Below are 27,247 nucleotides of genomic sequence, written 5' to 3' on the forward strand. Positions count from 1 at the left end.
AACCTTCTGGTGATGGAAGTTATGTAGCTGCCATCTTAAGGCAGCAGGTAAAGACTCTTGGAGCTGCTGCTAAAGCAATGGGAGTACCCTGTACTGGTAATGAGAAGACTCCACCTTGAAGCAAATGTAGCGGCAATGTAAAAGATGGATATGTATATAAGCATTAACCTCCTTCCGTCCAAGATTGCATATCCATTCTTAAGTTTGTATGCAAGGGAAAAATATACTGAGGGAAGACATTTTGAATTCCCAACAATGCAGAGGTTTGGTTCAAGGCCCCTGATATGAAGTGGGCCTCTATCGTTGTAATTATTAGGGATTAGGAAATATGGAGGGAGGAGAAAACTCTACCTTGCTGGGAGGAAGAGACCAGCATTACCTCCTTTGGACCTATAGTGCATATTTATTTAAAAGTATTTATATACCGCTTTTTAAAATAAAATTTTATCAAAACGGTTTACAACAGGTTAAAATAAAATAAAAATAAAATATAACTAAAATAAACATAAAATACATAAATTTAGCTAAGTAGCTAGATAATTGCTAGCTAAAAGAAATTATTAATTAAAAAATAATGGTAACATGCCATGGGTAAACAGAATAGGGAAGGTAAAAGGGATGAAGGGGGGGGTGGCAACTTATTGGATTAAAATATCCTAGGAAGAAAGCAGATGGGATGATAGAGGAGAAGTTGAGGTAATATGTGTCTGATGGGTGAGTTTTGGGAAGATGAGAGCTTCATCTTTGATCGGGGAAATGCTTAGTAGGAGTATTAAATGCTTGTTGAAAAAAGAATGTTTTTAAAGCTTTTTTGAAATAAGGATTTGATATTAAGCGGAGAGGGTTGGGTAAACAGTTCCAGAGGGATGGTCCTGCTACTGAAAAAGCTCTTTTCCTGGTAATGTCTAATATTCATTGCTAAGTTTCACCAATATCGTTGGATAAATGAAGTGCCTGCACTGCATGGTAAGACTGCTTCAAATGAGGCAGAGATGGATCAAAAATCACAGCACAGAGGGGATGGCAACTGGGAGAACACAGATGTTACTCCTGTCCTGCTCCGGAACAGAGTTTGGAGAGCTGAAAAAATTGGGCCCGGGCTAGAGGTGGGCCTGTTGTGCAGTCTAAGGCTGACAGTATGCAGCACTACCACCTACTGCCAGAAAGGTAGGTGGTACTGCTAAAATAGGCTAGCCGGATTACTATGAAAACATGACCAGTGCTAAGAATGGTTATTTAAGTTATCAGAGACCAGGTACATAGGGCTACTTTTTGTTGCCAGGAGCTTGAACGCCCGAGCCACGTCATGCGCTGAACTCTAGCTGAAGCCAAATCATAAAAGAGGTAGAAAAGTGCAAAGGTGAAACTGAGAAGGGAAGAAATGCACTCTTCCACCTCCAAAAGCAGTTATGAATAATAAATTTGTCCTCTGCAAATCGCAGAAACCCCCCCCTCCCCCACCTCGGATACTGAATTTCAGGGCACTTTGGAAGAATGCCTTGCCCAGAATGTTTAGAAACCCTAATCAGGTTAGATCTAATGATTGAGAGGTGGCAGTCTGATGACTGCGAACCCTGGAGAATTTGAACTCCACATCTGAGTCAACCTCATAGCTGTAGGAATGACAGATAGGTGTTACCACATTCTTATCGGCAAACAGTTCAGAATGTTGGAAACTGGGAGATCTCCTTGCTCTGACAGAGCAGCCGACACATAGAGGGACCAAGATTTCCATGTAAGGGGCCTTGACTATCATGTGGATGTTCAATGGAGTTACATATGTAAATATAACCTACAGCAATCCTCAAAAGCCAATTCCCCATATGAGGTACCTTCAATGAGGTGAAAACTATGCAATGCCATAGCATATCTTGTGGCACTTCTTAACAAGCCATGTAACACAGGAAGTGTAAACACATGTAGAACCCAGAGCTGCTATTGAACATCAGGCCATAAGCTTTGTTTGCACCTGTTCCCCAAACCTTGAGTATGACAGGTGTTCTGGTACAATATCAGACATAACCAGAAATGGGTGAGACTGTGTATATTTAGAACTCTTATCACGAAAGTGACAGTTTACTGACCAAGGATCCCCATGATGAAGGCAAACCAGTTCTTCCAGTTGCCCCAGGGGAAAGTCCAGGTCCGCCACCTCTGAACAGTATGACTCCGCTGCAATATGTGAGAGGATCAAGAACCCCGCATGAAGGGTTCTGAGAAATGCTCACCCCGATGGGTGACTGTTTCTTGGTCAAAAAAATCATTGCAAAAATGCTGAAGAGGGTTGATTATATGCCTTCTGTCTCTGTATGAGCAGGCAGAAAAATATTTTCCCTCCAGCTGCAGTCAATTTGAGCAACTGTGTTCTCTGATTTGAGGTAAGGTTTCTTCATTTTTAATCAAGCAGTTAGTAAGAGGCAAAGCAGGAGTCTAATCAGAAGCCCTCCGCTATCAGCTCAGAAGGCATGAAAGCCTAAAGTTCGATTAAGCCCCTGACAGCAGTTGGCCTAGAGAGGCCTGCATACAGCTTCTTCTGAGGAGTCAGTGCTTTGAGCACCGACACTTCCAGTGCTTCAATGCACCATGTGTATGTATATCCAGCAAATCAATCAGCACATCAGTGATGCTGGCTCACAGGTCCTCGACCTGGGCTTTGGTTTGATGCTGTAGGGCAGCAAGGCAACAAAAAAAAGAAGAAAACTGGAGAAAAAACAATCTTAAGGATTCTGGAAAAAAGGATCTGGAAAGACAGAGTACATGTCTGAGCTCTGCTCAGACAAAAACAGACTGAGGCAGCTCTCGAGGTAACTCCCGCCCATGCTCAGTAGGGCTCAAAGCTCTTATAGCTTGTAAAGGTAAGTCTGTTCAGTGCCGCTGGATAATGTTACCCACAGATCATATCTAATTCAGCCCCATGCCAGACAAATGGAAAGAAGATTTTCCTTCATTCTGTTAAACGGAGGGATCATGAACTGAGTTCATCAAAAGCCAGTTCCATCAACAAGATTTCTTGCTTCAGCAACTGAAGATGAAGAAAGCTAATCCTTTCTAACCAACAGGCCGATACAGTACAGTGCGCTCCGGTGGAGTACACTGTTAACCGGCATTTGGACGCGTGTTTGACGCACTAGCTTTACCCCTTATTCAGTAAGGTGTAATAGCGCGTCGAAAACGCGTGTCCAACCCCCCCCCCCCCCTCCCCAAGACTAACAGTGCTCGCAACATGCAAATGCATGTTGATGGCCCTATTAGTCATTCCCGAGCGATACAGCCCGTGCGATACAGCCAAGCCGCACATTTTACTTTAAGAAATTAGCACCTACCCAAAGGTAGGCGTTAATTTCTGCCGGCACCAGGGAAGTGCACAGAAAAGCAGTAAAAACTGCTTTTCTGTGCATCCTCAGACTTAATATCATGGTGATATTAAGTTGGAGGTCCCAAAAGTTAAAAAAAAAATTTAAAAATGGGCCCGTGGCTAATATTTAATATTACTTTAAATATTATCCTAGATTTGATACTATTTTGAGGGAATATTGTATTTTATAATTGAAGTTGAATTTCCTTTTTTTTTTGCCGTACCTCTGTATCAGAATTACTGTATGTAATAAATATAAGAAATGCAATAAAAATAAATTAAAAAAAAAAAAAAAAATGGGCCCGCGGCTCGCAAACCAGACGCTCAATTTTGCCGGCGTCCAGTTTCCGAACTCGTGGCTGTCAGCGGGTTTGAGAACAGACGCCGGCAAAATTGAGCGTCGGCTGTCAAACTCACTGACAGCCACTGCTCCTGTCCAAAAAGAGGCACTAGGGACGCACTAGTGTCCCTGGCACCTCTTTTACCATGGGACCTAATTTAAATAAATTAACTTACTGAATTGTTTGCACAGGAGAGTGGCCTGTGTGCGTGCTGGGAGAGCCCGCTCTCCCACGATTTTTACTGTATCGGCCCGCAAGAGTGGTTCAGCATTTTAGATAATGGAGAAATTACTTACCAGATAATTGTTTTCCTTAGTGTAGACAGTTGGACTCAGGACCAATGGATTGTGCTCCCCTGCCAGCAGATGGAGATGGAGTCAGATTTCAAAGCTGATGTCACCCTAGATACACCCCCTGCAGTGACCTCAGCCCTTTGGTATTCTCTTCAAAAGCCACACAGGGGCACAGGTACTGGGGATTACAGCCCTCATGAGGAGCCTTAAACTAATCTCCACTGCCTGCTTTTTTGCGCTGGGAGTGGCAAGGAAGCATCATGAATATGTCCCGAGAAGTGCTGCAAAATTCCAGCGCATATACTCCTCGTATGACTTCCAGTACCCACTTGTCCGAAGTGATCTCGAAATACCTTTGGTAAAAGAGACAGTCAGCCACCTATCTCCTCGTTCTGAAGATAGGTCAGTAAAATTTCATTGGGAGGTTCGGGACAATCCTGAACTAGAACCTGCTCTGCTCTTGGGGTGCCGACTATGAAAGGATAGAGTTCTTCCAAAGCACCGAAACCTCTGAAATGTCAAGTTTCTGTAGGGGTGGAAATGTTGAGAGCTCCTGTACCGGGCCCCTCATAGGTGAGGGGTGCTGCAACTGCTTCCCTCTTAGCCGAGAGACTGGAGATTTGCCCCATTTACTGGCCAGTTTTTTACAATTCACTTCCAAAAAGGTGTGATTCTTTAAAGGGCATCTTTGTAAGGTTGGCCTTGGAGGTTGCATTGGCCAACCAATTCTGCAGCCATAGCTGTCTTCTGGCTGCTACAGAGACCACTCCTCTGGCTGAAGTATGGACTAAATCTGAGCCCGCGTCTGAAAAGGTGGCAGCAGGTTCCATAGCCACTATGGGGTTCATCCCAGAGTCATCCACTTCCTGAGAGAGAAGTAGGCACGAATGCACTACCAGGGCACAACAAGAAGCAATCTGTAAGGTCATTGGTAGTGTGTCAAAGGCTTGTTTAAGGATAGACTCCAACAGTCTATCGTGTGCATCCTTTAAGTCCGCGCCATCCTATGGCAGGCAATGCAAAATGCACAAAGACGTGCACAAAATGGTGCTGTTGCGGTGTGCCGACAAAGTTTAAAGTGGGGCCTAGCCCACCAGGGGGCCACTCAACAGCCCACTTCCCTATGCCCCAACAGGATCCGGAACTTTGGTACGGCGCATCGACCAAGGACACTGGAGGAAGTCTTACTGAAACCCCTCTTCTCTGAAGGTAAATCTTCCTTTTTCTTTTTAAAACTTACCTGGGCTCAGCGCTTACCAGCTGAGTAAAGAGACTGACTCTGGCTGCAGGGGGAAGGTTTTGGCTGTCATCGCTGCATTCGGCTTCCTGCACCCGCTGCCTTTCAAGCTGCTTGAGCAGCAAAGTCCATGCTGGGAACCAGCTACCAGACCAAGGCACACCTCTGAGGGATCCCAGAAATTACCTCAGGAATTCTCAACTGGGAGAGGGACCTTTAGGTATCATCACAGGAGAGCAGGGCTCAATCTTCTCTCCAATTTAAAAGTAAAAATTCTTCTTCCAAAAGGTACAGCAATCCCCATAGGGAAAGCATGTCTACATCTGCTGGAGACTGAGAAACACTGAAGGACTGAGGTCATTGCAGGGGTAAATCTAAGGCAACCATCTCCATCTGCTGGCAGGGGAGCACAACCCATTGATCCCTGAGTCCATCTGTCTACATGCTAGGAAATGAATGTTAAGTGTCCAAATCCATAAGATAAGCTAACATTTCCAGAGAACACGACCAAGAGCATGTTATATGCTATTCAACTTATCTTGCTTTTCAAAATAAAAGGGTTTAGACCAGTGTTTCCCAACCGATGTGCCACAGCAGGATGCAGTGGCTGACCTGCAGGTGTGACATGAGAAGAGCCCAATAAGGAAAGTTGAGGTGCAGGCAGTCTCCACTGCTTTTTACCTTCCTAGCCTGCAGGATGTCCTCCAGTCAGGTGCTGCTCTCTAAACACCCCCTCCTGCTATCTCCTGCTGTTGCTCCCTTCTCTTCTGGCTTTCTTCTGCATGGAGCCCTGTAGTCTTGCAAGACCTGTAGGCCTCCTACTGATACTACTGAAGAGGCAAGCCAGCAGAGGAACCAGGTAAGCACTGCTCAGATTTCTGCACATTCCAAGAGATGGGGGAGTGGTAGAAGCAGCAGCTGAATGTGCTGAGGGGTAGGTGGGAGGAAAAAGATTAATATGCCAGAGTGTGAGGGGAGAGGTAAAGAAAGGTTATTGCTCCAGGCAGGTGAGAAAGGGAGGGGAAGTAACAATGGCAGGGCAGGAGGTGGGCAGTGGGAAACAGGGAAGATAATGACAAAGGCTAGAGAAGCTGGGTGGAGGGAGAAGGAAGGGAGGTAAGGAAAGAAGATGCCAGTTAAAAGGGAAGATATGTGATGATACCCGAGGGGTAGATAGGGAAGAGAGTGGTGATTCCAGGGGGTAGAGGGAGAGGAGTTGGAGAGGGAAGGGAAGGTGGTGATGGCCAGGAATGGGAAGAGAAAATGGTTATGATCCAGGGGATAGAGGGAGAAGGAAGAGAAGAAAGGAAAACTGGTTCTTACCTGCTAATTTTCATTCCTGTACCACCACGAATCAGTCCAGACTGCTGGGTTTTGCCTCCCTTCCAGCAGATGGAGAGAGAAAAGGGCACCCCCTCATAAGAGTCTGAGGTGGGTAGTATCTGTGTGCCTTAAAGGTGGTTCGCTTACCCTCCTTACGGAATGGGCATTTAGAAGTGGAGAAGTCCATGTGCCCAGCTGAGAGTTGCCGTAGCGTCTCATTATTGGTCTTTAAGTTGAGCAACAGTCTCCTGAATTCTCACCAAAAAGTTTCTCCTGTACAGGGGAGGTCAGCTAACCTCTCAAAATTCTGAACGCAGATCCAAAGACTTGAGCCAGGCCCATCTCAGAGCACTTATTCCAGCTGCTGACACCCTGGTGACGGTCGAAGATATCATAAGCTGAGCGCACCTCATGTTTACTAGTATCCAGACCTTTCTTTAGAATGGCAATGAACTGGTCAAGAAGAGTATCAGAAAGATCCTGGAGCTGTTTGAACAGGTTTCTGTTGTATTGCGAGATGTAAAGCTGGAAAGCTGCAATACGGGAGATTAACATGGCTCCATGGAAGACCCTACGCCAAAAAGCGTCGAGGAATTTCTGTTCTTTTCCTGGAGGTGTGGACAAGTGAGGTCTTGGTCTTCTGGCTTTTTTCTGGGCGGACTCACCACTGAATGATGGGAAAGTTGAGCTATACAGAGGCATTATGACATTTTTTGTTTTATTAACCTTTCCCTTCCTAATAATTCCTAACATTGTTTGCTTTTGACTACTGCAGCACACTGAGCCAACGATTTTAAAGTATTATCTACTATGATGCCTAGATCTTTTTCCTGGGTGGTAGCTCCTAATACGGAACCTAGCATCATGTAACTACAGCAAGGGTTATTTTTCCCTATATGCAACACCTTGCACTTGTCCACATTAAATTTCATCTGCCATTTGGATGCCCAATCTTCCAGTCTTGCAAGGTCCTCCTGTAATGTATCACAATCCGCTTGGATTTAACTACTCTGAATAATTTTGTATCGTTCGCAAATCTGATAACCTCACTCATCGTATTCCTTTCCAGACAAGCCGTTAAGCCCGTTAAAACGGGCGAGATTCCATCGGTCAGACCGGCACGGTCAGAGCCACTCTGTTCTCCACAACTTCTTACCCTTCCTACTTATTCATATCCTCTTCTCTTTTCCTTCCATCCCCTCATCTTCCCTTTCCTTCCCCTCTCACCTTATCCACAACCCCTTCCCTCAGCCCTCCTCCACTCCCTCTCTCATCTCCAGAACATCTTAACCTTCCCACTTATGCACTCATATCCTCTTACTTTTTCCATCCATCCGATCTCATCCACAACCCCTTCCCCTCTCCTTCAGCCCTCCTCCACAACTTCTTACCCTTCCCACTTACTCATATCCTATTCCCTTTTCTGTCCATCCCCTCCCATCTTCCCTTTCCTTCCCCTCTCACATCCTCAACCACTTCCTTCTTCTACAGGGCCGGCTGTACCCTGCTGAACCTGTGAGATGCAGAGGGTGAGGGGCGCCACTACAGGGACACCTGCCTCTCTCCATACCTCCCTCTGTGTACTGCGACTCCCTACCCCCTTCCCCGGCAGCGGGACAGGCTCAGGCTGTTGTCTGTCCGACCTCCTCCCCCCCCAACCCCCGCACCACGAAAGGCTGGAGGCGGTGGTCTCTCTATACACGATTAGAGAGAGATAGATAAGCACCAGTCCAAGTACAGATCCCAGAGGCACTCTGCTGATTACCCTTTTCCACTGAGAAAGTTGACCATTTAATCCTACTGTTTCCCATCTTTTAACCAGTTTGTAATCCACAAAAGGACATCTCCTCCTATCCCATGACTTTTTAGTTCTTAGAAGCCTCTCATGAGGGACTTCTGAAAATCCAAATACACTACATCTACTGATTCACCTTTAAGCATTTGTTTATTAACCCCTTCAAAAAAATGAAGCAGATTTGTTAGGCAAGACTTCCCTTGGATAAATCCATGTTGACTATGTTCCATTAAACCATGTCTTTCTATATGCTCTATGATATTGATCTTGAGAACAGTTTCCACTATTTTTCCCAGCACTGAAGTCAGGCTCACTGGTCTATAGTTACCTGGATCACCCTTTGAGCCCTTTTTAAATATTGGGCTTACATTGGCCACCCTCCAGTTTTCAGGTACAATGGATGATTTTAATGATAGGTTACAAGTTTTAACTAAGATCAGAAATTTCATTTTTGAGTTCCTTCAGTACCCTAGGATGCATACCATCTGGTCCAGATTTGCTACTCTTTAGTTTGTCAATCTGGCCTACTACATCTTCCAGGTTCACAGTGATTTCGTTCAGTTCGTCTGACTCATCACCCTTGAAAACCATCTCCAGAACTGGTATCTCTCCAACATCATTAGTTAACTTGGAAGCAAAGAATTAATTTAGTCTTTCTGCAATGGCCTTATCTTCCCTAAGAGCCCCTCTAACCCCTCTGTCATCTAATGGTCCAACTGACTCCCTCACAGGTTTCTTGCTTCAGATATATGGCCCCAAGGTCTTCCAGCCTGCTGAGGGTTTGAGAAACAATCTGCTTCTTTGTTGCAGGCCCACAGGGAGAGATCAGAAACAGGTCTTGAAGAGGCCGAGCAAATTCTAATGCCTGTGTTCTGTAGTGTTTAGAACCCACTGGTCTGACATTTTGACCCATTCCTCGTAAAAGAGACAGCCATCCCCCGATGAATGGAACAGAGGGATGCGTCAGCCTTATCTCATTGAGAGATTTGGGTCCAGAGGAGCCCTGGTTGATGGCGTCACTGGCTGGTCTGCACCCTTGAAAGGAAAAGGACCATGAATGAGACCTCGCTGGTGCTGGTCTCTGCCCCTGGGAAGCCACCCTGCTCTGCTGAAAACGACACTGCCCTCGAAGGCGAGCGCAGGGAGGGAGGAAACTTCGAATACCTTTAGGCTTATCCTCTGGAAGCTTATGCACCTTAGTCTCCCCTAAAGACTATCAGCTGCTCCAAATAGTCTCCGAACAGGAATTTTCCCTTAAAAGGAAGAGACCCTAGCCGAGCCTTAGAAGAAACATCCGCCGACCAGTTACGCAACCACAGAAGTCTGCGGGCTGAAATTGTGGACACCATAGTCCTGGACGAGGTACGGAGAAAGTCTTACAAGGTATCTGTGCCATATGCCACAATGCCTCCAAGCGCTCTGCCTGCTCCAACTCCTGTGGATTAAGATCTCTAGACCTGAGGAACTGCTGAACCCACCTTAGGCTTGCTCGCTGCATAAGACTGCTACAGACAACAGCTCGGACTCCTAGTCCCGATACCTCGAAGAGTCTCTTGATATGGACTTCGAGCTTCCTGTCTTGAGGGTCTTTCAGGGCTGCTGCTCCTACTACCGGAGCAATTGTTCTTTTGGTTACGGCCAACACCGAAGCATCCACCCTAGGAACCTTTAAGATCGCCAGGGACTCCTCAGGCAGAGGATAATTTGGCCATCGCTCACCCCACTCTCAGGCCAGACTCCTGTATCATCAGCTATTTAGCATAGGGTGAAAAGGAAAAGTCCTAGCAGGAGCACGCAATCCAGCCAGAATAAGATCCACCATGTCATGGCCTGGAACATCCTGAGGGAGTGTAAGTCCCAACTCATCTAGGACATGCGGAATTAACGGGTTAAGTTTGTCTCTTTGAAATAAACAAACAACCCTCGGGTCATCACCCTCCATCGCAGCGGGCCACTCTGGTTCAGCGTCCTTATCGAGCCCCGAGGGGGGGAGGGGGGCTGAGGGGAGTCAGGGTCATGTTGATCCTCCCAAGGTGAGGGCCCTTGAATCTTATGAATTCTGACTGCCACTTGTGGCTCCGAAGGCTTGGAAACCTTCCAGGAAGGCGGAACTGGTAACAATCCGCTGGGCCCTGTGCCATCCCCACCTGCGCTCTACTCGCCAAATAGGCTTTGTGCATTAGCAGCACAAAGTCTGCTGTAAAAGCAGTCTGGGCCCCAGAGTCTCCCACCAGAAGAACAGGGTCTTCCTCAGGGAAATCCTGACCCTGAAAAGAGAGTCTTGAGGGCTCTCAGGACTCAGATGCAGGGGAGTAAGTTGTGGCAGGAGATCCCCTCCCACTGCCGCTCAGGAAGACGCAGCAGCAAAAGAATCCAAAATGGCTGCAGTTCCCACGCTCAGCGGGAATGGGTCGGCCTGATCCCTCTGCCTCTTCAGCTGTTTGTCCGCGCTGTGGGACTTAGCCGACCATTCCGCCACCTCCAATGTTCCCTCCCCACCTGGGAGACATCAGAACAGAGACCTGCGCGAGAGAGCCAGGTAGCCAGCTCCCCGCAAGCCGCACACCAAGACATGCGCGGCATGGCAGGGGCTGTGCTGGCATGCTGAAGCAGTAAACCAGCCTGAAAGCAAGTGGGGTCAGGAAGCTGAAGGCACAACTGGCAGAAAGAAGAAAATTACCGCCGCTGAGTCCTCTGAGAAGAAACGTCCATACAGCTTGTTTTTTTTGTTTTTTTTTTTTTTTTTTAGAGCATTCACCCGTGTAGCCGGTGTGCCTGGCGGGCGGGAGGGGGGGGGGGGGGGAACGGACCTTCTGTAATCACCCCAACCCCAGGGGGCAGGTGGGGGGGGGTCACCAACCCCAGCTCCAGTGGCACCTTCAACCAGGGGGGATGGTCCCACCAAAACCTGGCGACTCCCTGGGAGAAACAGGACTCCTAGTCAACTAGATGGAAAAACGCTATACTTTCAGTCTTGCTCTTTTTGTCCTGCTTGAATCTGAGTTGTGAACTGGTAAAGTATTAGATTTATTTATTTATTCTTTTAAACTTTAAAAGCAGTTCAGGACCGCAGGTTCTGCATCACCTCCATCTGCTGGAGACTGAGAAATACTGAAGGGACGCAGGTGGCACACCAGATTATGAGGGGGTGCCCTTCAAGTTCTGTCTCCATCTGCTGGAAGGAAGGCAAAACCCAGTCTGGATTGATCCAGGTACGTACAGGGAAAGTGATGATACTTGGGGAGAGGGACGAGGTGGTGGTGATGCCAGAGGGGTGGAAGGAGAGGGAAGAGAAGAAGTGCCAAAAGTGTGAAGGAAGAGCAAGAGTGATGCCAGAGGGTGATGTTAGAGAAGGGAAGCGAAAGGGATGCTGCCAGGGGAAGGAAGATTATTCCAAGGGGTGTGGAGGGTGAGGGAATGGAAAAAAGGTGATGATGGGAGGGGTGGGGAAGAGGGAAGGGAGGATAAGTTGATGATGCCAGGGGGTTGGAGGAAGACGGAAGGAAGAAAAGGTGATACCAGGGGGCAGAGGAAGAATAAGAAGATAGTGAAGATGGTGGCATGCCACAATAAAATTAACCCTGTGCTGGGTGTACCATGGCACAAGTTTGGGAATCACTGGTTTAGACCATAATCTTTGCTCTGCTTAATTCATGTTAGTTGTTCAGGAAATTGTAACCTTTTCTGTACTAAAACATTAAGCTGGTCTTACAAACCTCTACAAAATTACTCTGATTTAATGAAGCATTAACTGAAGTTTAACATTTCACCTTACACAATTAAATAAGATCATTCTTTTGGAGAGATGATCTCCGGGAGGGTTTTTTTTTGTTTTGGATTTTTTTTTTTTTTTTTTTTTTTAAAAGATCCTCTATTTGAGTATACCTCACACTACAGGATCTAGGGAGTCCAGCACATACTTACATCAGATTTCATCCCATTCATTGAATAGCCACAAGGACTGAACATTGTAGCATCAATGACAGAACCTGGTATCAGGTCACAAATTCCACTCTCCTGTAAAGATAGAAGGTATTTCGGCTCACTATTTCACATATGCTTCAACATAATCCAACTTGAGAGCCAAGCAGTTAGTACTCAGCATCTTTCCATCCCAACAAATGTAATTATTTAACCTTGTAATAAAAAGTGATTTAAACCCACCCTACAGAAAATGCACCTCCACGATTAATTTTTACCTATGAATTTTCTTAACTCAATACAAACTATATGTATTCAGTTTGGAGCCTGTAAGGCTAGGTTCCCAACTAGACTGCTAGCAAGTGGAAAGAAGAGGCGATCACTTGTAAGAGTAGGTCACATGGTTACACTTGACAATCTTTTAGCGCTCTAGAAAGCAAAAGCTTCTTGCTATCCACATGCAAGTTTCCATAGTTCCCTTAAATTCTAATATAGGTTGAACTAAGAACTCCAAATGGGAGAAGGGAGATTGTGTAACTGGCTGTTTAAGGAAGACTTGTTACAGCTAAGCAACTTTTTTCTCTGAAAACAAGCAGGTTCACTTAATCACACATGTGGAACTCTTTAGCTAAAGGTAATCCAACAAAAAAATAAAAAAAAAAGGGAAAACTGCCAATGGATGGGAAGTATTTTCTGATCCACAGGAATGACAACACAATTATAAAAATGCATCCTGAGAAGGATGAATTGGAGTGTAAAATGGACAGTTGTAACCTATCATGCAGGGAAGTAGTATGCATTTTAAAAGATTTATAATTTGTATGCAGTTTGCAGCGCGGTACAATAAAAGCATTAAACATGGAACAGCATCCCCTAACGGTGGATAAGAATGCCCTGGATTAGTCTAACACTGATGTCAGTGTTGCTGCAATTTCAATGGGAACCAAGACTGAATTGGGATTAATAGGAGAGCGCCCTGATGCTCAAGCTTTGTTTGGAGGACAGAAAATCTAAATGAGGAAACCGTTTCTGGTTTAAATTGGTCTTCTCTCAGCGAGACCCACTGTTTGCCATCTAAACGTCTGTTGTAGCCTTGGATTCCTTGTAGATGGCTCTGATCAAATTGAATAACTCTTTGGGTAAATGTTATTCTGAAATAAAGTTCTATATTAAATGCTTACATTTGCAGTTGCTGGACTTTCCCAGTACATTACAGAAAGATAGACAAGTATTGGGTTTATCAGCAGATACACTTCTACTGGTGAATAAGCAAGTTTACCGTAAACAAGTGTTTCCGAGGATAGGATGAATTAGCCATGCTGTCATGGGAACTCATTCAGGGCCCGGGAGGCGGAGCTTCCTAAGCAGAGGTTAGAGCTTTGCTCTCTGCGGCTGCGCATGTTCCCGTGCAGGAAAAACAGAATCTACTCAGTCTGTAATTAAGCCTACATGAACTAGAATAGAAGGTCGACTAACCAGGGAGGAGGGAGGGTCAGCATGGCTAATTAATCCTATCGACGGAAACACCGTTTACGGTAAGCAAACTTGTTTTTTCCCATTGATAGCAGGGCTGAATTAACCATGCAGTCATGTGAGTCCCAAGCTCCCGATCACACACTAGTCTAAGTGTTTATTGTCCCCACAATCTCAACATGGTGGTAGTCGACATGGTTATGTTGACAAAGACTGCAGAACTGCTCGCCCTAGTTTGGAGTCATCAGTTTGCTGATCAAGGCAGTAATGAGACGTGAACATGTTGTAGAGAGGACCATGTAGCCGCTTTGCAAATATCCATGGGTTGTACGTGTCTTAGATGCGCTATCTATGCAGCTACTGCTCTGACTTGATGAGCATTTGGATGAGATGTGAGGCAACACTTGCTTTTCATAGCAGAATTGAATACATTGTGCAATCCAGCTTGAGATCGTTCGCTTGGTCACCGGTAGACCTGGTGTATTTGGGTTGAACGAGAAAAATAATTGAGAGGCACGGGAGTTGGACTGTGTCCTCTTTATAGTAAGCTAATGCTTGTTTGCATTCTAATGTGTGCAATAAGCGTTCCCTCTCATTGCGATGTGGTTTAGGGAAGAACGTAGGTAGCTCTATTGATTGGTTCAAGTGGAACTGCGACACTACCTTCGGGAGAAAAGCAGGATGAGTCCTGAGAATTGCCTTGTGGTGGTAAAACTGCAGATATGGCGCATAGTGAACCAAGGCCTGTAGTTCGCTAACTCTTCAAGCGGATGTAACTGCCATGAGAGACTACTTTCCACGTGAGATTTTATGTGGGCTAAGTCCAATGGTTCGAATGGGAAGACCATGAGCTGCTCTAAGTGTTCAGGTTCCATGGAACCGGTGGCTTAGAGGTTGGTCAAAGGTGTGATAGACCTCTGAGCAAAGGGTGAGTAGAAATTGGTTGACCGCTATGTGGTCTATGTTATGCTGCTATGGCACTAAATTGAACTCTGAGGACATTGCTAAGCCAGACATATAACGTATGGAGGTAGTCCAGAAGCGATTCCGGTGAACAGTCTAATGGTTGAATTCCCTTGGACATGCACCAGATGGAGTAACACTTCCATTTAAAACTACAGTTCCGTCTAGGTGAAGGCTTTCTAGATTCTATGACATCTTGGGCTGCAATGGATATGCCCTGTTCCGTCAGGAGGAACCGCTCAATCTCCATGCTGTTAAATGAAGGGACGAATGGAGTGGGTGGAGAAGGGTTCCTCCTTGTTGTACTAGAAGATCCGGTCATCGTATTGGTTCCCCTATGAAGAGTTGTAAGAGTAGCTGTACCAAGGCTGTCTGGGCCAAGCTGGAGCTATTAGTATTAGTTGAACTGCATCTGCTATGCATTGCTCTATTGTCCTTGTAATGAGCGGTATGGGTGGAAGGTGAACATTAGGCCCTCCGTCCAAGGAATTAGAAAGGCGTCCTGTGCTGTTCTTTTCTGACTGGGCCATACTGAGCAGAAATGAGGAACTTGTGTGTTCATCTCTGTAGCGAAGAGGTCCATCGTTGGAACTCCCCATTGGACAAATATTTCTTGAGCCACTTGTTGGTTTAGTGACCATTCGTGAGGATGAAATATTCGGCTCAATCTGTCCGCTCTGGTATTGACAACTCCTGGAAGGTATGTTTCCTGTAGCTGGATCAAATGTCGATGTGCTTGATCGAAGATTAGAAACGCTTCCTTGCACAGGGACCATGAACCAGACCCTCCTTGCTTGTTTAGGTAGAACATTGCTACTTGGTTGTCCGTGTAGATCATGACCCCTGCGGCCTTGCAGGTGACGTATGAATGCTTGCAAGGTGTTTCGGATTGCTCTGAGTTCTAACAAGTTGATTTGTAAGTTTTGCTCCTGTCGAGACCACAGTCCTTGTGTAAGAGATCCAAATGTGCTCCCCATCCCTTTCGAGAAGCATCGGTGGTAAGAACTGCATTGAGTGAGGGAAGACTGAACAACGCCCCTTTGGATAGTGCTGACTTGTTGAGCCACTAGTCTATGTCCATCATCTCGGAAGTGAGCACTAGACATGTTAACGGTTGTGAGTGTTTCCATTGTCATTTCAACCCCCACTGTAGACATATGCAATCTGGTGTTGGGCACTGTAAATTTGGCTGCTGCCATGTGACCTAAGACTGTCAGAATTTGACATGCTGAAGGCTTGTGCGTAACTGAGGGAGCGTAGTAGCAGACGCACATCCAGTTTCCTGTCCTTTGGCAGGAACGCTCTGCTGCGTGTGGTATCTAATCGAGCTCCTATGAACTGTAGAACTTGAGTTGGACGCAAGGTTGATTTCTGGTAGTTGATCACGAGTCCCAACTTGTCCAAGCATTCGATCACCTGTCGAAGATGCTTGCTCAGTGCATCGGGAGTCGAGGATACTAGAAGCCAATCATCCAGGTACGGAAAGGTTCTCATTCCCTCTTGCCGGAGGTATGCCGCCACCACCACCATACATTTCGTGAACAAACGGAAGAATTTTGTATTGGTAGTGTTGATCTTTGTATCGGAAGCACAGGTAGCGCCACGAGGATGGATGGATAGGGATGTGGGTATAGGCATCCTGGATCTATTGAGCACATCCAGTCGTTGGGTTGAAGGAGTGGTAGAATGGATTTGAGGGACACCATTTTGAATTTTTCTTTGATGAGACATTTAAGTTGCGGAGATCCAGAATTGGATGAAGGCTGCCAGATTTCTTGGGTATGAGGAAATATGGGGAATAGAAGTCTGTGTCCCGGGCATTCGGTGGAACAAGTCGGATTGCTCGTTGTTGGAGTGATGATACCTCTTCTCCAAGTTGGGCATGTGACATTCTTGCTGTTGGAACAGCGAGATGAGGAAGGGAGGGTTTTGTTGCAAATTGGACATGATAGCCCCTCTGTACAATTTCTAGAACCCAGCAAATGGACGTTATGGCTTCCCCACGCCGGAAAGTGAGCTATGATCCTTCCCAGGGGTGCTTGATGTAGCGGTGGCGGTCGTATGTCTAAAAAGAATGGGTTGGTTTTGTTGAGGCTGCCGGCTGTTGGCCGCCTTGTTGCCGTTGGGTTTTTGGCTTGCCTTTCCTGTTTTGTGGCTGGTGCTGTTGCGGTCTTTGATACAGTTGGTATGATGAAGGTCTAAGGCTGAAACGAACTATAGTGTCAGCAGGAAAACTTTGAGAGGACCCAAAGTAGCGTTGAGAGGACGAGTAACTGGTCGGAATAGTTAGCGATTGTACAGCCACCGCCTGATCCTTTAATTTTGTAACAGTCTCCTGAAAGCAGTCCCCAAATAAACTGTCGCCAGTGCATGGCAGATTGGCCAGTTTTTCATGAAGGTCTTCCCCTATTGCACTCGCTCAGACACACCATTCTCCAAGCTGCAACATCCGCAGCTGAAGCCCTGGAAGAGGTTTCAAAGCACTCAAATAGCGCGAAGCAGATGTCTGGTACCCTCTTCCATGTCTTGGACTGGTTATGGAATCGGGTCCGCAGTGGAGGTGAGCATACCTTTAGTTGCCTGAATACATTCACACAGGTATTGCACCATGTAGAATTGATGATGCTGTATGCGAGTGGCTAGCATGGCATTCTGATATGTTTTTTGAGAATTTGTCCAAATAACGATTGTCACGACCAGGTGGGTTAGAGGCATGTAGCTTATATTTAGCATGCTGCATGGCAGACAACCACTATGGACACGTGCGGTAACTGTGGTAAAGTGTAAGACTATTTACGCATTCGGAACTTTAAATCAGTTTTCCTCGAGATTGAGGGGAGTGAGAAAGGAGTTTCCCAGGATTTCTCAAGTACCTTGTCCAGTACTTCATGAGGAGGTAGGGAGGTTGGCTCACCGGGAACATCGAAAATTTTTAATAAGCCTGTTTCAGCTCTTGGATCAGGGAGTTTCTGGATATCCAAGTGCAGTATAGCTCCCATTTTGTCCAGGAATTTTGGATAGGACAAATCCTCAGGTGGCAAGTATGGCTCCTGCAGCTCTTCTGGCAGGTCTGACGGTGGAGGAACTTGGTGAGAATTGAGGGGAATCAGAGTCCTGGGGTGAAAGAGGCCTGGAGTATGCGATGCAGGCCGGAGCGTATGAGGTGACCTCGTGGGCGCAGGTGATGGTTCTCATGGCCTGTGGTGTTCCCAGAGAATGAGGAAGATGCATGAGGTAAAGTGAATGTCGTTTGAAAAGTCTCGAAGAAACCAGACAGTGCTTCCGACAACTGCGAAAATGCCTGTTGTGTTTGCGGGGGCATTTGCAGGCGACTGTTTCAGAAGTGGCACTGCTGAGCCTATGTCAGAGTCTGGGTCTACAGATCCCTTCTCAATTGGCAGGTTCTCTCCCGTGACATTCCTTTTCTTCGGTAAAGGCTCTGGTAGATCATAGTCCAAGGGACGCAAACTGGATGCTGATGATCTCAGAGAATCTCTGTGAGGAGGAAGAGGAAGAGGTTATGTGCACCCACTCCTCCTCGGAACAAGAAGTGGCCCTCCGTGTTAGTTTACCATGTGATGAACTGGAGTGATGCGAGAGATAAGGGCTAGCTATTTCTCTTTGTCCATCTCCAGCCCCATCCCTATGTCTTTTGTGTCCGGCATGTCAGTGTCTGCATTCCCCAGGAGCTGTACTATGGTTCTTCGGATGGCTGGTCCCAGCCCCCGGTGACAGTCGACATTTGTGTCTTATGAGCGGCCTGGGACACTGATGTTGGCTGACGAGAATGTGCTGGCTTTGACCCCTCTGAGGCGAATGCGAATACGCCATGCTGTGCGGCGAATGCACCCTCTTCTGTGCCGAATGCTTCGGCTTTTGCGCCGGGTGCGCCATCTTTGGCATCAGGTGCATCGGTTCCGGCGCCAATTGTATCCGCTTCAGCGTTGAGTGCGTCGACTTCAGCGCCGTGGGAGTTGTACTGTCCAATGCATGCGTCCGCGAACCTGTTGTATGGTGTTCGCTATGCGCCACATGTGTGGGGTCCGATTCTGGCCCCGCTACCAATGTTACTGTCAAGGCCTGCTCAGACCTGTGAGGGTCTCGAATTTTTCTTTTACCTGCGCATCCCAAGTCATCTCCAGGCCTGGAAATTTTGGGATACGAGGAGGCTCTCTTAAGTGTTGGGGCCTATTATTTGGAGGGCCCCGGAGAAGAGTGTGCCTCAGATGGAGGGGCATAGGATCCTCCAATGCTGCTTTGGAGTTCTTCAATCTTCTGGGCACGCTGCCTTTGGGCCCTTGGCGACATGCGGCCAACAATGCTCAATCACCTTGATTATGGTCGGGTCCCAGGCAGCGGTAACAATCGTGTCCATCAGTAATGGACATGATCTTCCTGCATCGGCAGGGTTTAAAGCCTGGTAACCAGATCTGTTTTTTCAACTTTCTCTCAAAAACAAAGTTGCTGAGGAGAAAGAAGCTCCATGTGCGATCCCGCACGCAGCAAAAACAGACTAAGGAGATTCTGTTTTTCCTGCGCAGGAACACATGCGCAGCCGCAGAGAGCAAAGCTCTAACCTCTGCTTAGGAAGCTCTGCCTCCCAGGCCCTGAATGACAGTTCCCATGACAGCATGGCTAATTCAGTCCTGCTATCAACAGGAAAACATTTTTTCTTCCAAGGGGTGGGAAGGCTGAAGAGGAAGCTCGAACTATTGCCCAAATGGTAAATTTGGATTTACTGGCTTTTTGGGAAACATCTGTGGCAGAAAATTCTTATACAGCTACATTATTCATCTCTCTGGTATTTTAACAGGACTTGAATATTGTAATGCACATGTATTTTCGTAAGCTGCATGATATATTTATGGGGGAAAGAACTTGAATTTATCCCGATTTAGCTAGTGACTTTGCAGCATAGAAAATTGTTTTTAGGAATGCAATAAGTTAGCATCCTCGAAGCTTCCTTCCCATTATGCTATCCGGGTAAATGTTTGATTAAATTTAGTGGTTCTGTAGATTGGGAACATGTGTCACCCTGCCTTAAAAACACATTACATATTTGGAAAATGTGGAAAAGATTTTTGGTAGGTCTGACAGTATATTCAGGTTTAACTCCTATTCGCCTTGCGATTAAATTTCCAGCAGGGGTGGGACACCAGATTTTTCATATATGGGAGGAGAAAGGCCCGATATAATTAGGGCAAGTGTGGGCTAATGGAAAAATAGCCTCCTTCTCAGAACTACAGAGGACATACAGGTTGGAAAATAAAGATTCTTTTTAGCATACGCCCAGCTCAGACATTTTATGTTAACAGACTATGTCCAGCGAGACTTGAAAAGGGGGTGATCATTATTTGAAGGATTCTGTGCAGAAGCAAAGATGAAAAAAATGACTACAAACATTTACCAGATTTTAAATTAAGGAGACTCCTTAACAAATGGTAGCTTGGGAGAAAGATTTGGGTGTGTAATGCAAAGAGAAAAATGGGAGAAATGTTTTGGGCATTTGAGCAAGTCCTTATCGGAGGTATGTCAGAAAATAAACTATAAGATACTTTTTAGATGGTACCTTACACAAATAAGTGGCTCGGTGGTCCCCTTTAAATAAGCCTACCTGCTGGAGACACTAACATGGAAGGTACATTCTTACATATGTGATGGGATTGACCCAAAATCAAACTTTTGGGAGGAGTGTCAGAGCCTGGTAGGCGAGATAATGGATACCCAGGTGTCCCTACGCATAAATGCATGGCTCTTAGGACTCCCTCATCCGGACCTAACTCAGGATCAGCAACGTTTGTATTCCTTCCTAATAGTATCAGCAAGGATGTTGGTAGCAGCACACTGGAAAAGCAATAAGATCCCCACCAGAAGCCAGCTATCAACCAGAATACAGGAGTGGCGTATATGGAAAAATTAACAGCAATACATAAGGACAAAATTTCAGAATTCTACAGAATTTGGTCCCCCCTGGATAAATGGCTTGGACAGTAGTTGCAACCTAACAAATTCAAAAATCCCTAAGGTGTAACATTATTGGAATAGGACTAATCAGATACAGTGTTCAGCAAGAGGGTATATTTAGACACTGCCCCTTCATTCGTGTAATGAGACCACCATGGCACCCTTAAGCATGGGGGGGAGGGGAAGGGCAGATTGGGAGTGGGATTATTCCACAAAATCCTGGCTTTTTCCCCTTAAATGTTACCAGATTATGGCTAAATGTCTTTCAATCTGAAAATATCCAGTTATGTATTACCAGTTTGGACTTTCTGTATTATATATAACATTGTTTGAATGCAATTTTCCACAATAAAAAAAGTTAATTACAAAAAAAAAAATGTAGTGGTTCTAAATAGGTTTCTTTATCCCAGATCAAGAGATCTTTTTTGGATAGTCAACTTTCCCAAAGTAGATGCAGTGCAAGTCTTGGATAAAGTTACCTGATCCTTTTTCATTAATTTAGGACATGCCACACTTAGGATTCCAATCTTTGTTTTCTTTTTTTCTTGAAATCTCCCCCACATTTACAACTTTGCCTCTGCTTTGATTAGGGGGTTTGATATAGTGAAATGTCATAATTTGAATTTTTGCTGATGTATGTATGTTTTGGATTTTTTTGTATCTTAAGATTTATGGAATATAGCTGTGTTTCTCAGCAAAGTATTTTAATAGACTGATGAAAATTTAATGAAATAAGTAACAAACACCAGGGTGATATAAGAAACAAAAATGACAGCAGAAAAGGACCAAAAGGTACATCCAGTCTTCCCAGTAAGCTTATGGTATCTGCTGTGCCATGTAGGTTACCCCATGCTTATCTGTTCCCTAGACCATAAAAATTAGGGCCCTTTCTGGTTGCTGTTTGAATCCAATTCCCCATTATCCCGTGCTTATCAGTTTCACACACAAGCCCTCGTTGATTGCTGTAAATCCAACTCCCTGTTATGCCTTGCTGTTGAAGCAGAGAGCAATGTTTGAGTTGCATCAAAGTATCAGTCTTATTGGTTAAGGGTAGTAACCACCGCATCAGGTTACCTCCATACTTGTTTCCCAAGACCGTAAAATTCTGGGCCCTTGGTTGCTGAATGAATCAAATTCCCCCTTTCCCTCCTGCCGTTGAAGCAGAAAGCAATGATGGTGTTGCATCAACAGTATCAAGGCTTATTTATCCCATGCCCTTTTGAATTCTTTCACTGTTTTGGTTTTCACCACCTCCGCTGGAAGGGCATTCCAGGCATCCACCACCCTTCTCCATGAAGAAATATTTCTTGATGTTGGTTCTGAGGCATCCTCCCTGGAGTTTCATTTCATGACCCCTAGTTCTACTGATTTCTTTCCAATGGAAAAAGTTTGATGTTTGCACATCATTAAACCTTAGATACCTGAAGGTACAAACACTTAGATTGTAAGCCCTCTGGTGATAGAGAAATACATTCAGTACCTGAATGGAAACAGATGTCATATCTCAGATCGAATGTCGGTATATAAAAATAATAAAGGTCTATCATATCACCCCGCACCTCCTTTCTTCCAGGGTATACATATTCATATCCTTCAGTCTCTCCTCATAGGTTTTCTGATACTAATCCCACACCATTTTGGTTACTCTTCTCTGGACCTCCTCCATCCTGTCTGTCCCTTTTGAGATATGGGCTCCAAAATTGAACATTACTCCAGATGAGGCCTCACCAAGGACCTGTACAAGGGGATTATCACCTTTTTCTTACTGGTTATTCCTTTCTATGCAGCCCAGCATTCTTCTGGCTTTAGCTATCACCTTGTCACATTGCATCGCCATCTTCAGAGCACCAGAAACTAGCACCCCAAGATCCCGCTCTTGATCTGTGCACATCAGCTCCCCCCCAGTCTCATACAGCTCTTTTGGATTACCGCATCCCAGTGCAGGACTCTGCACTTCTTGGCACTGAATCTCAGCTGCCAAATCTGACCACTCTTCAAGCCTTCATAAATCACTTTTCATTCTCTACTCCTTCAGGCGTGTCCACTCTGTTGCAGATCTTAGTATCATCCGCAATAGACAAACATTACCTTCTATCACGTCTGCAAATTTGCTCACAAAGATATTGAACAGAACTAGTCCCAACATCGATCCCTGTGGTACTCCACTTAGCTCTCTTCAGAGTAGGTTCCATTTACCATTACACGCTATCAGTCAACAAGTAGGTAATCCACGCCACCACCTTAGTGCTCACTCCGAAGTGTCATTTTGTTAACAAGCCTATGTGGAATGTATCAAAAACTTTGTTTTATATCTATTTGGATTTCAGCAAACTGCCACTAAAGTGAGTGCAAATCCAACAAAATAAATACCCCACTAAATTACACAAACTCGTGTAAAAAGCAAAAATGCACTATTTGCTTAGAATGCTAAAAATGTGGAAGTGGATGGTGAGGGTTTCATACTGGTATACATTAGAAATCTAACCAGTAGCCCAATGATTCATGTGCTATAATCATTAACCACCCACCAGCCACCAAAAAATGTGAAAGTGCAATTCCTCAAACATTTTTAAAGAAATCAATTTCACTATGAAAAAATGTAAAGCCACAAGTAAGTGTACTTTGCTCAAGCTGTTTATTCCCGATGAAGGCTCACAGAATCAGCTCCCATATGTTCCCGATGAAGGCTCTCAAAGTCTACTCCCAACATGGCAAGGTTTCAGAATAAATCCTGCATCAGGGGACGCAGAAATTGAAAGCCATGGGATGGATGCAAATGCTAAGTCAGCTGAATGCTTCATTGGTGAATTCATCGATTGACACTTCCAAAAAAACCAGCAAAAGGAGAGAAAACATTTCTCCTCCAAGACTTCTGACAGAAGATGAATGCAGATGTCTGCTCTGGCCTGGATCCCGAGGAACTCTAGAACTTCAGGAAAGCTTCCTTTCCAGTGGGCTAAAGATCATTAGGGCATTGACACTGATCTGAGTGTCCTGCAGGAACCAGCAACTATACCATGTTGGTGCAAAACCATCTGACAGTTGAAGGGATTCAAGCAGCAGCTCAACCTCTACCCGCACTAGTCCTGAACAGAGACCTTGCAATGCCTTGTCCAAGCCTGATAAATCTTTGTCCATTTCCTCCTCGAAGACAGCAAATGCCAACTCCGACTGGGAAGCAGGAGGGGTGGCCACATCTTCCTTGGAACCAAGAAGTATACTGTGGTGGACACCTGGAAACTGGCACAATTCCTGGGCCATCAGTGAGGATGAGCTCTTCTCTATACATGACTGCATTAGGGAATTCTCAGCTGCTGCCAGCCCATCCCAACTCCCAGCACTGCACACCGGACAGATGCGGTGCTTCTTAAGTCTTCACTCGATGCTTGGCATCGGAACTCCATGATACTAATGTCAGAGGCAGAACTCATTGCCTTCTTTGATTAGGAAGAGCCAGGAGGGAGCCTGCTCCTTAGGGCTTTGTCGTTGCTTGACAGAGGGGATCAACTTCATCCTCAATGCCAGTGCATCCTCCCTTCACCAGTGCAGCTGTGGTATTCAATGTCAATGGATTGCACTGCAAGTACCTGAAATGCTTCTCCATCAGTTCCAGTCAAGATCATGGTCACACTGCCAATACCCTCCAGATATTATACGATGCCCCTAGGCACATGATACATTTATAATATCACCAGATATTACTGCAACCTTTCTAGACATGGCCAACCAGAAAACAAGGGAGGCAAAGTTGAACTCCGCAGCAGGCAAATTGTCTCCTGTTAAGCATGGATGCTGTGCCAACCTGGCACAGAGACTGAAAGAAAACTGAAAAACCTATAAGGAAATTACTGGGAGATGGAACAAGACCACGGGCTCTGCAATGATTGATCCAGAGAGAAAAACCCCAAAATATGGGCCTAGGAGCAGGAGTGAGGAACCATAACCAGTGGACTCTATGGAAAAGAGATTGAAGGGACTCCCTGCATGGACACGTGGTATTTTAGCATGTTCAGTGAGGCAGAGAAAGTTCTACAAACTGACAAAAGTTCTGGACCAGGTTCCATCAGTTGCCAACTACTTGTGAGAACTGCCATCCGTGTCTTTGGAGAAACATTTGCTCTTTACTTGCCTCTACCTCTTTTCCTCCCCTTCCCTCACCTTTTTCACTACAACTCCCTTCCCTTCTTTTAACCATTCCCCCCAGGCATCTTCCTCTAATGGCAGTGGTTAAAATCCCACTGGCAGTTTGTATTTGTGGTATTGCCCTCATCTCTTTGCTGGCAGGGATTGGAAACCATGCTGTGCTGCCAACTTGTCATATGTAAGCCAAAAAAAAAAGTAAACCTTGCTCCAGGCCAATATGGCTACGGGCAAGAAATTTTTGGCAGGCTGGCAAGACACTCCACAGGCCTGTAATGTAGTGACCCTAGACTACAAGAAAAAGGTAGAAGAGAAATGTGATATAAATATCAAATTTACTGTAGGCTTCACTAATTCTCACAAGTATTTTCCATAGAACAAAAAGCTCAAGGACATTTCTACATAGGGATAACCTGCACAAAACAGCAATTACAACCTTAAACAGAAGGTATAGTGGTAACCTGCATGTGGCAATTACAACTTTAAAAACTTTGCTAGCAGATGGGATAGACCATTTTGGTTTACCTGCTATGATTTACTATATTACAATGGGTAAACTAGATAGCACAAGCACGCCTTATCTACCAATACTAGGACTGCCACTTCAGCAGCATTCCTAGTCCTTACTACTCCAAAAACAGAAAATTTTAGACTGGGTTACTTACCGGCCGGCAAGAAAAAACCAAGAGATTTTCTGTGACAGATAATATCAAGTCAAGACTATTAAGTCGAGTAAATAGTTGAGAAAACACTCAACGGCTCCGGACCCGCGATGCTAACTGCAGCGCGGAAAAACGAAGACTGAAGAGAGACACCTGTGGCAGAGAATATCATAGCATGCTGGGCATGCTCAGTGGCCTCACTGGGCCAGTCAAAAGTTTCTAGAAACTTTGACAGAAAGTTTTCCCGCCTGGGCTCCGTTCAGTGACGTCACCCCATATGTGAGGACTAGCATCCTGCTTGTCCTGGGATAAAGGGAAGGTGAGAGGCAAAGGGAAAAAGGAAGAGGATATGACTGAACAAGTGGGAAGGGTAAGAAGTTATGGAGAAGAGAAAAAAAAGAGTGGAGGAGGGCTGGGAGAGGGAAGGGGTTGTAGATGAGGTGAGAGGATGGAAGGAAAAGGGAAGTTGTGGAGAACAGAGTGGCTCTAACCGTGCCGGTCTGACCGATGGAATCTCGCCTGTTTTAATGGGCTTAACGGCTAGTTTTGTATATTCTATTCATTAACAAATTTTTTATGAATATGATTTTACTATGATTGTTTTATATTTCTTGATTTTATTTTTTAATGTTTTATAAAGAATGGTAATGTTTCTGTTTTCCCACTGTTGCTCTACTTATAGAGGTTGGCTTGTTGTGGGTTCCAGTTCAGTTCTTCTCAGCACATTTGTTTATACTTTGATCTCTTTATTCTGTATTTGGTGAGGGTCTGTGTTCTGCATGTGACAGAGATGAGATTTTGCTGGCATGTAATTTCTGTGTAGGGATCGATAACAGCCTGGTTTCCTAATAAGTTTTATTGGTTTTCTAGTGCCTGGTATAATCTGTGCAGTGTTGCCTTTTCACAGATAAGATTGCTAGGGTTGTAATGGTATAGGAGGTTTACTATATTGTAATGGTAATTCTGTTTGTTCATAGCTTTGAGGGCCAAGCTCACACCCAATCCGCATTACAAAAAGTCTAATTCCATAGGAGTTCCAAGTGTCTTTTTTTTTTAATAAAGTTTTCTGGTAGGCACCAGAGGAGTGCATGTAAATATATGCATGTGTTATTTTTGCATGTTTTTTCATGAAAACTATTATAAATGCATAATGTGTCTCTCTAAAGGATGTGGGTGGCATGTGTGCAAGGCTGTAAGGTTTGACTAGGGTACCTAATACCCTTCCCTATTCATGAGTTCTGGGGTGGGGGGAGCATGTCAGTTTTAAAAAATATAGATTGCAGGATGGAGCTGGGCTTTGATGGGCCCAGGACAAACAAAAGTGAATGAATTGGGGGGGGGGGGGGCAGGCAGCACAGTAATTTTTCACAGAGCAGCAAAAAAAAGCTAGCACAGGCTCTGATGGCAGGACTGGAGATCGTGCAACCAGATAGTGCAGCCCAAGGAGGTATTCAGCCAAGCGGCACTGGAAAACAGCTACGTGGTCCCATGGCAGGGGCCTGATGGCTAGTAATCAGAGGTGATGAGGGTTGGGCTGGGAAGTTCATGAAGCATACCACCTTTAGAGCGATCATTCATCATTACAGGAACCGCCCACTGGAATAAAATGCCTTCCCAACTACGCCAGGAACCTTGCCACAAAAAATTCAAGCACAATCTTAAACCATGGCTGTTCAAACTAGCGTATCCTGACTAACGAACTGACTCCCCCCATAGATTCAACATGACCACCCATCTGACCACCAACCGACCGCCCACCTGACCCTCGCACCGTCTATTT

General features: G+C 45.4%; 1 protein-coding gene across 4 annotated transcripts in view; it reads right to left on the bottom strand.

Moving 5' to 3' along the window:
- Nucleotides 1–27,247, bottom strand: part of AMD1 (adenosylmethionine decarboxylase 1) — a 131,039-nt gene that overhangs the window by 35,464 nt on the left and 68,328 nt on the right. For 3 of the 4 annotated variants that reach the window (XM_029595262.1, XM_029595261.1, XM_029595264.1), the window contains one exon: nucleotides 12,269–12,361. The exons of the other annotated variant lie outside the window; for it this stretch is intronic. In XM_029595262.1, coding sequence (XP_029451122.1) covers nucleotides 12,269–12,361 — 93 coding nt within the window. The remainder of the gene's footprint in view (nucleotides 1–12,268; nucleotides 12,362–27,247) is intronic. 4 annotated transcript variants of the gene reach the window in all.

This window comes from Rhinatrema bivittatum, chromosome 3, assembly GCF_901001135.1.
Source record: "Rhinatrema bivittatum chromosome 3, aRhiBiv1.1, whole genome shotgun sequence".
NCBI lineage: Eukaryota > Metazoa > Chordata > Amphibia > Gymnophiona > Rhinatrematidae > Rhinatrema > Rhinatrema bivittatum.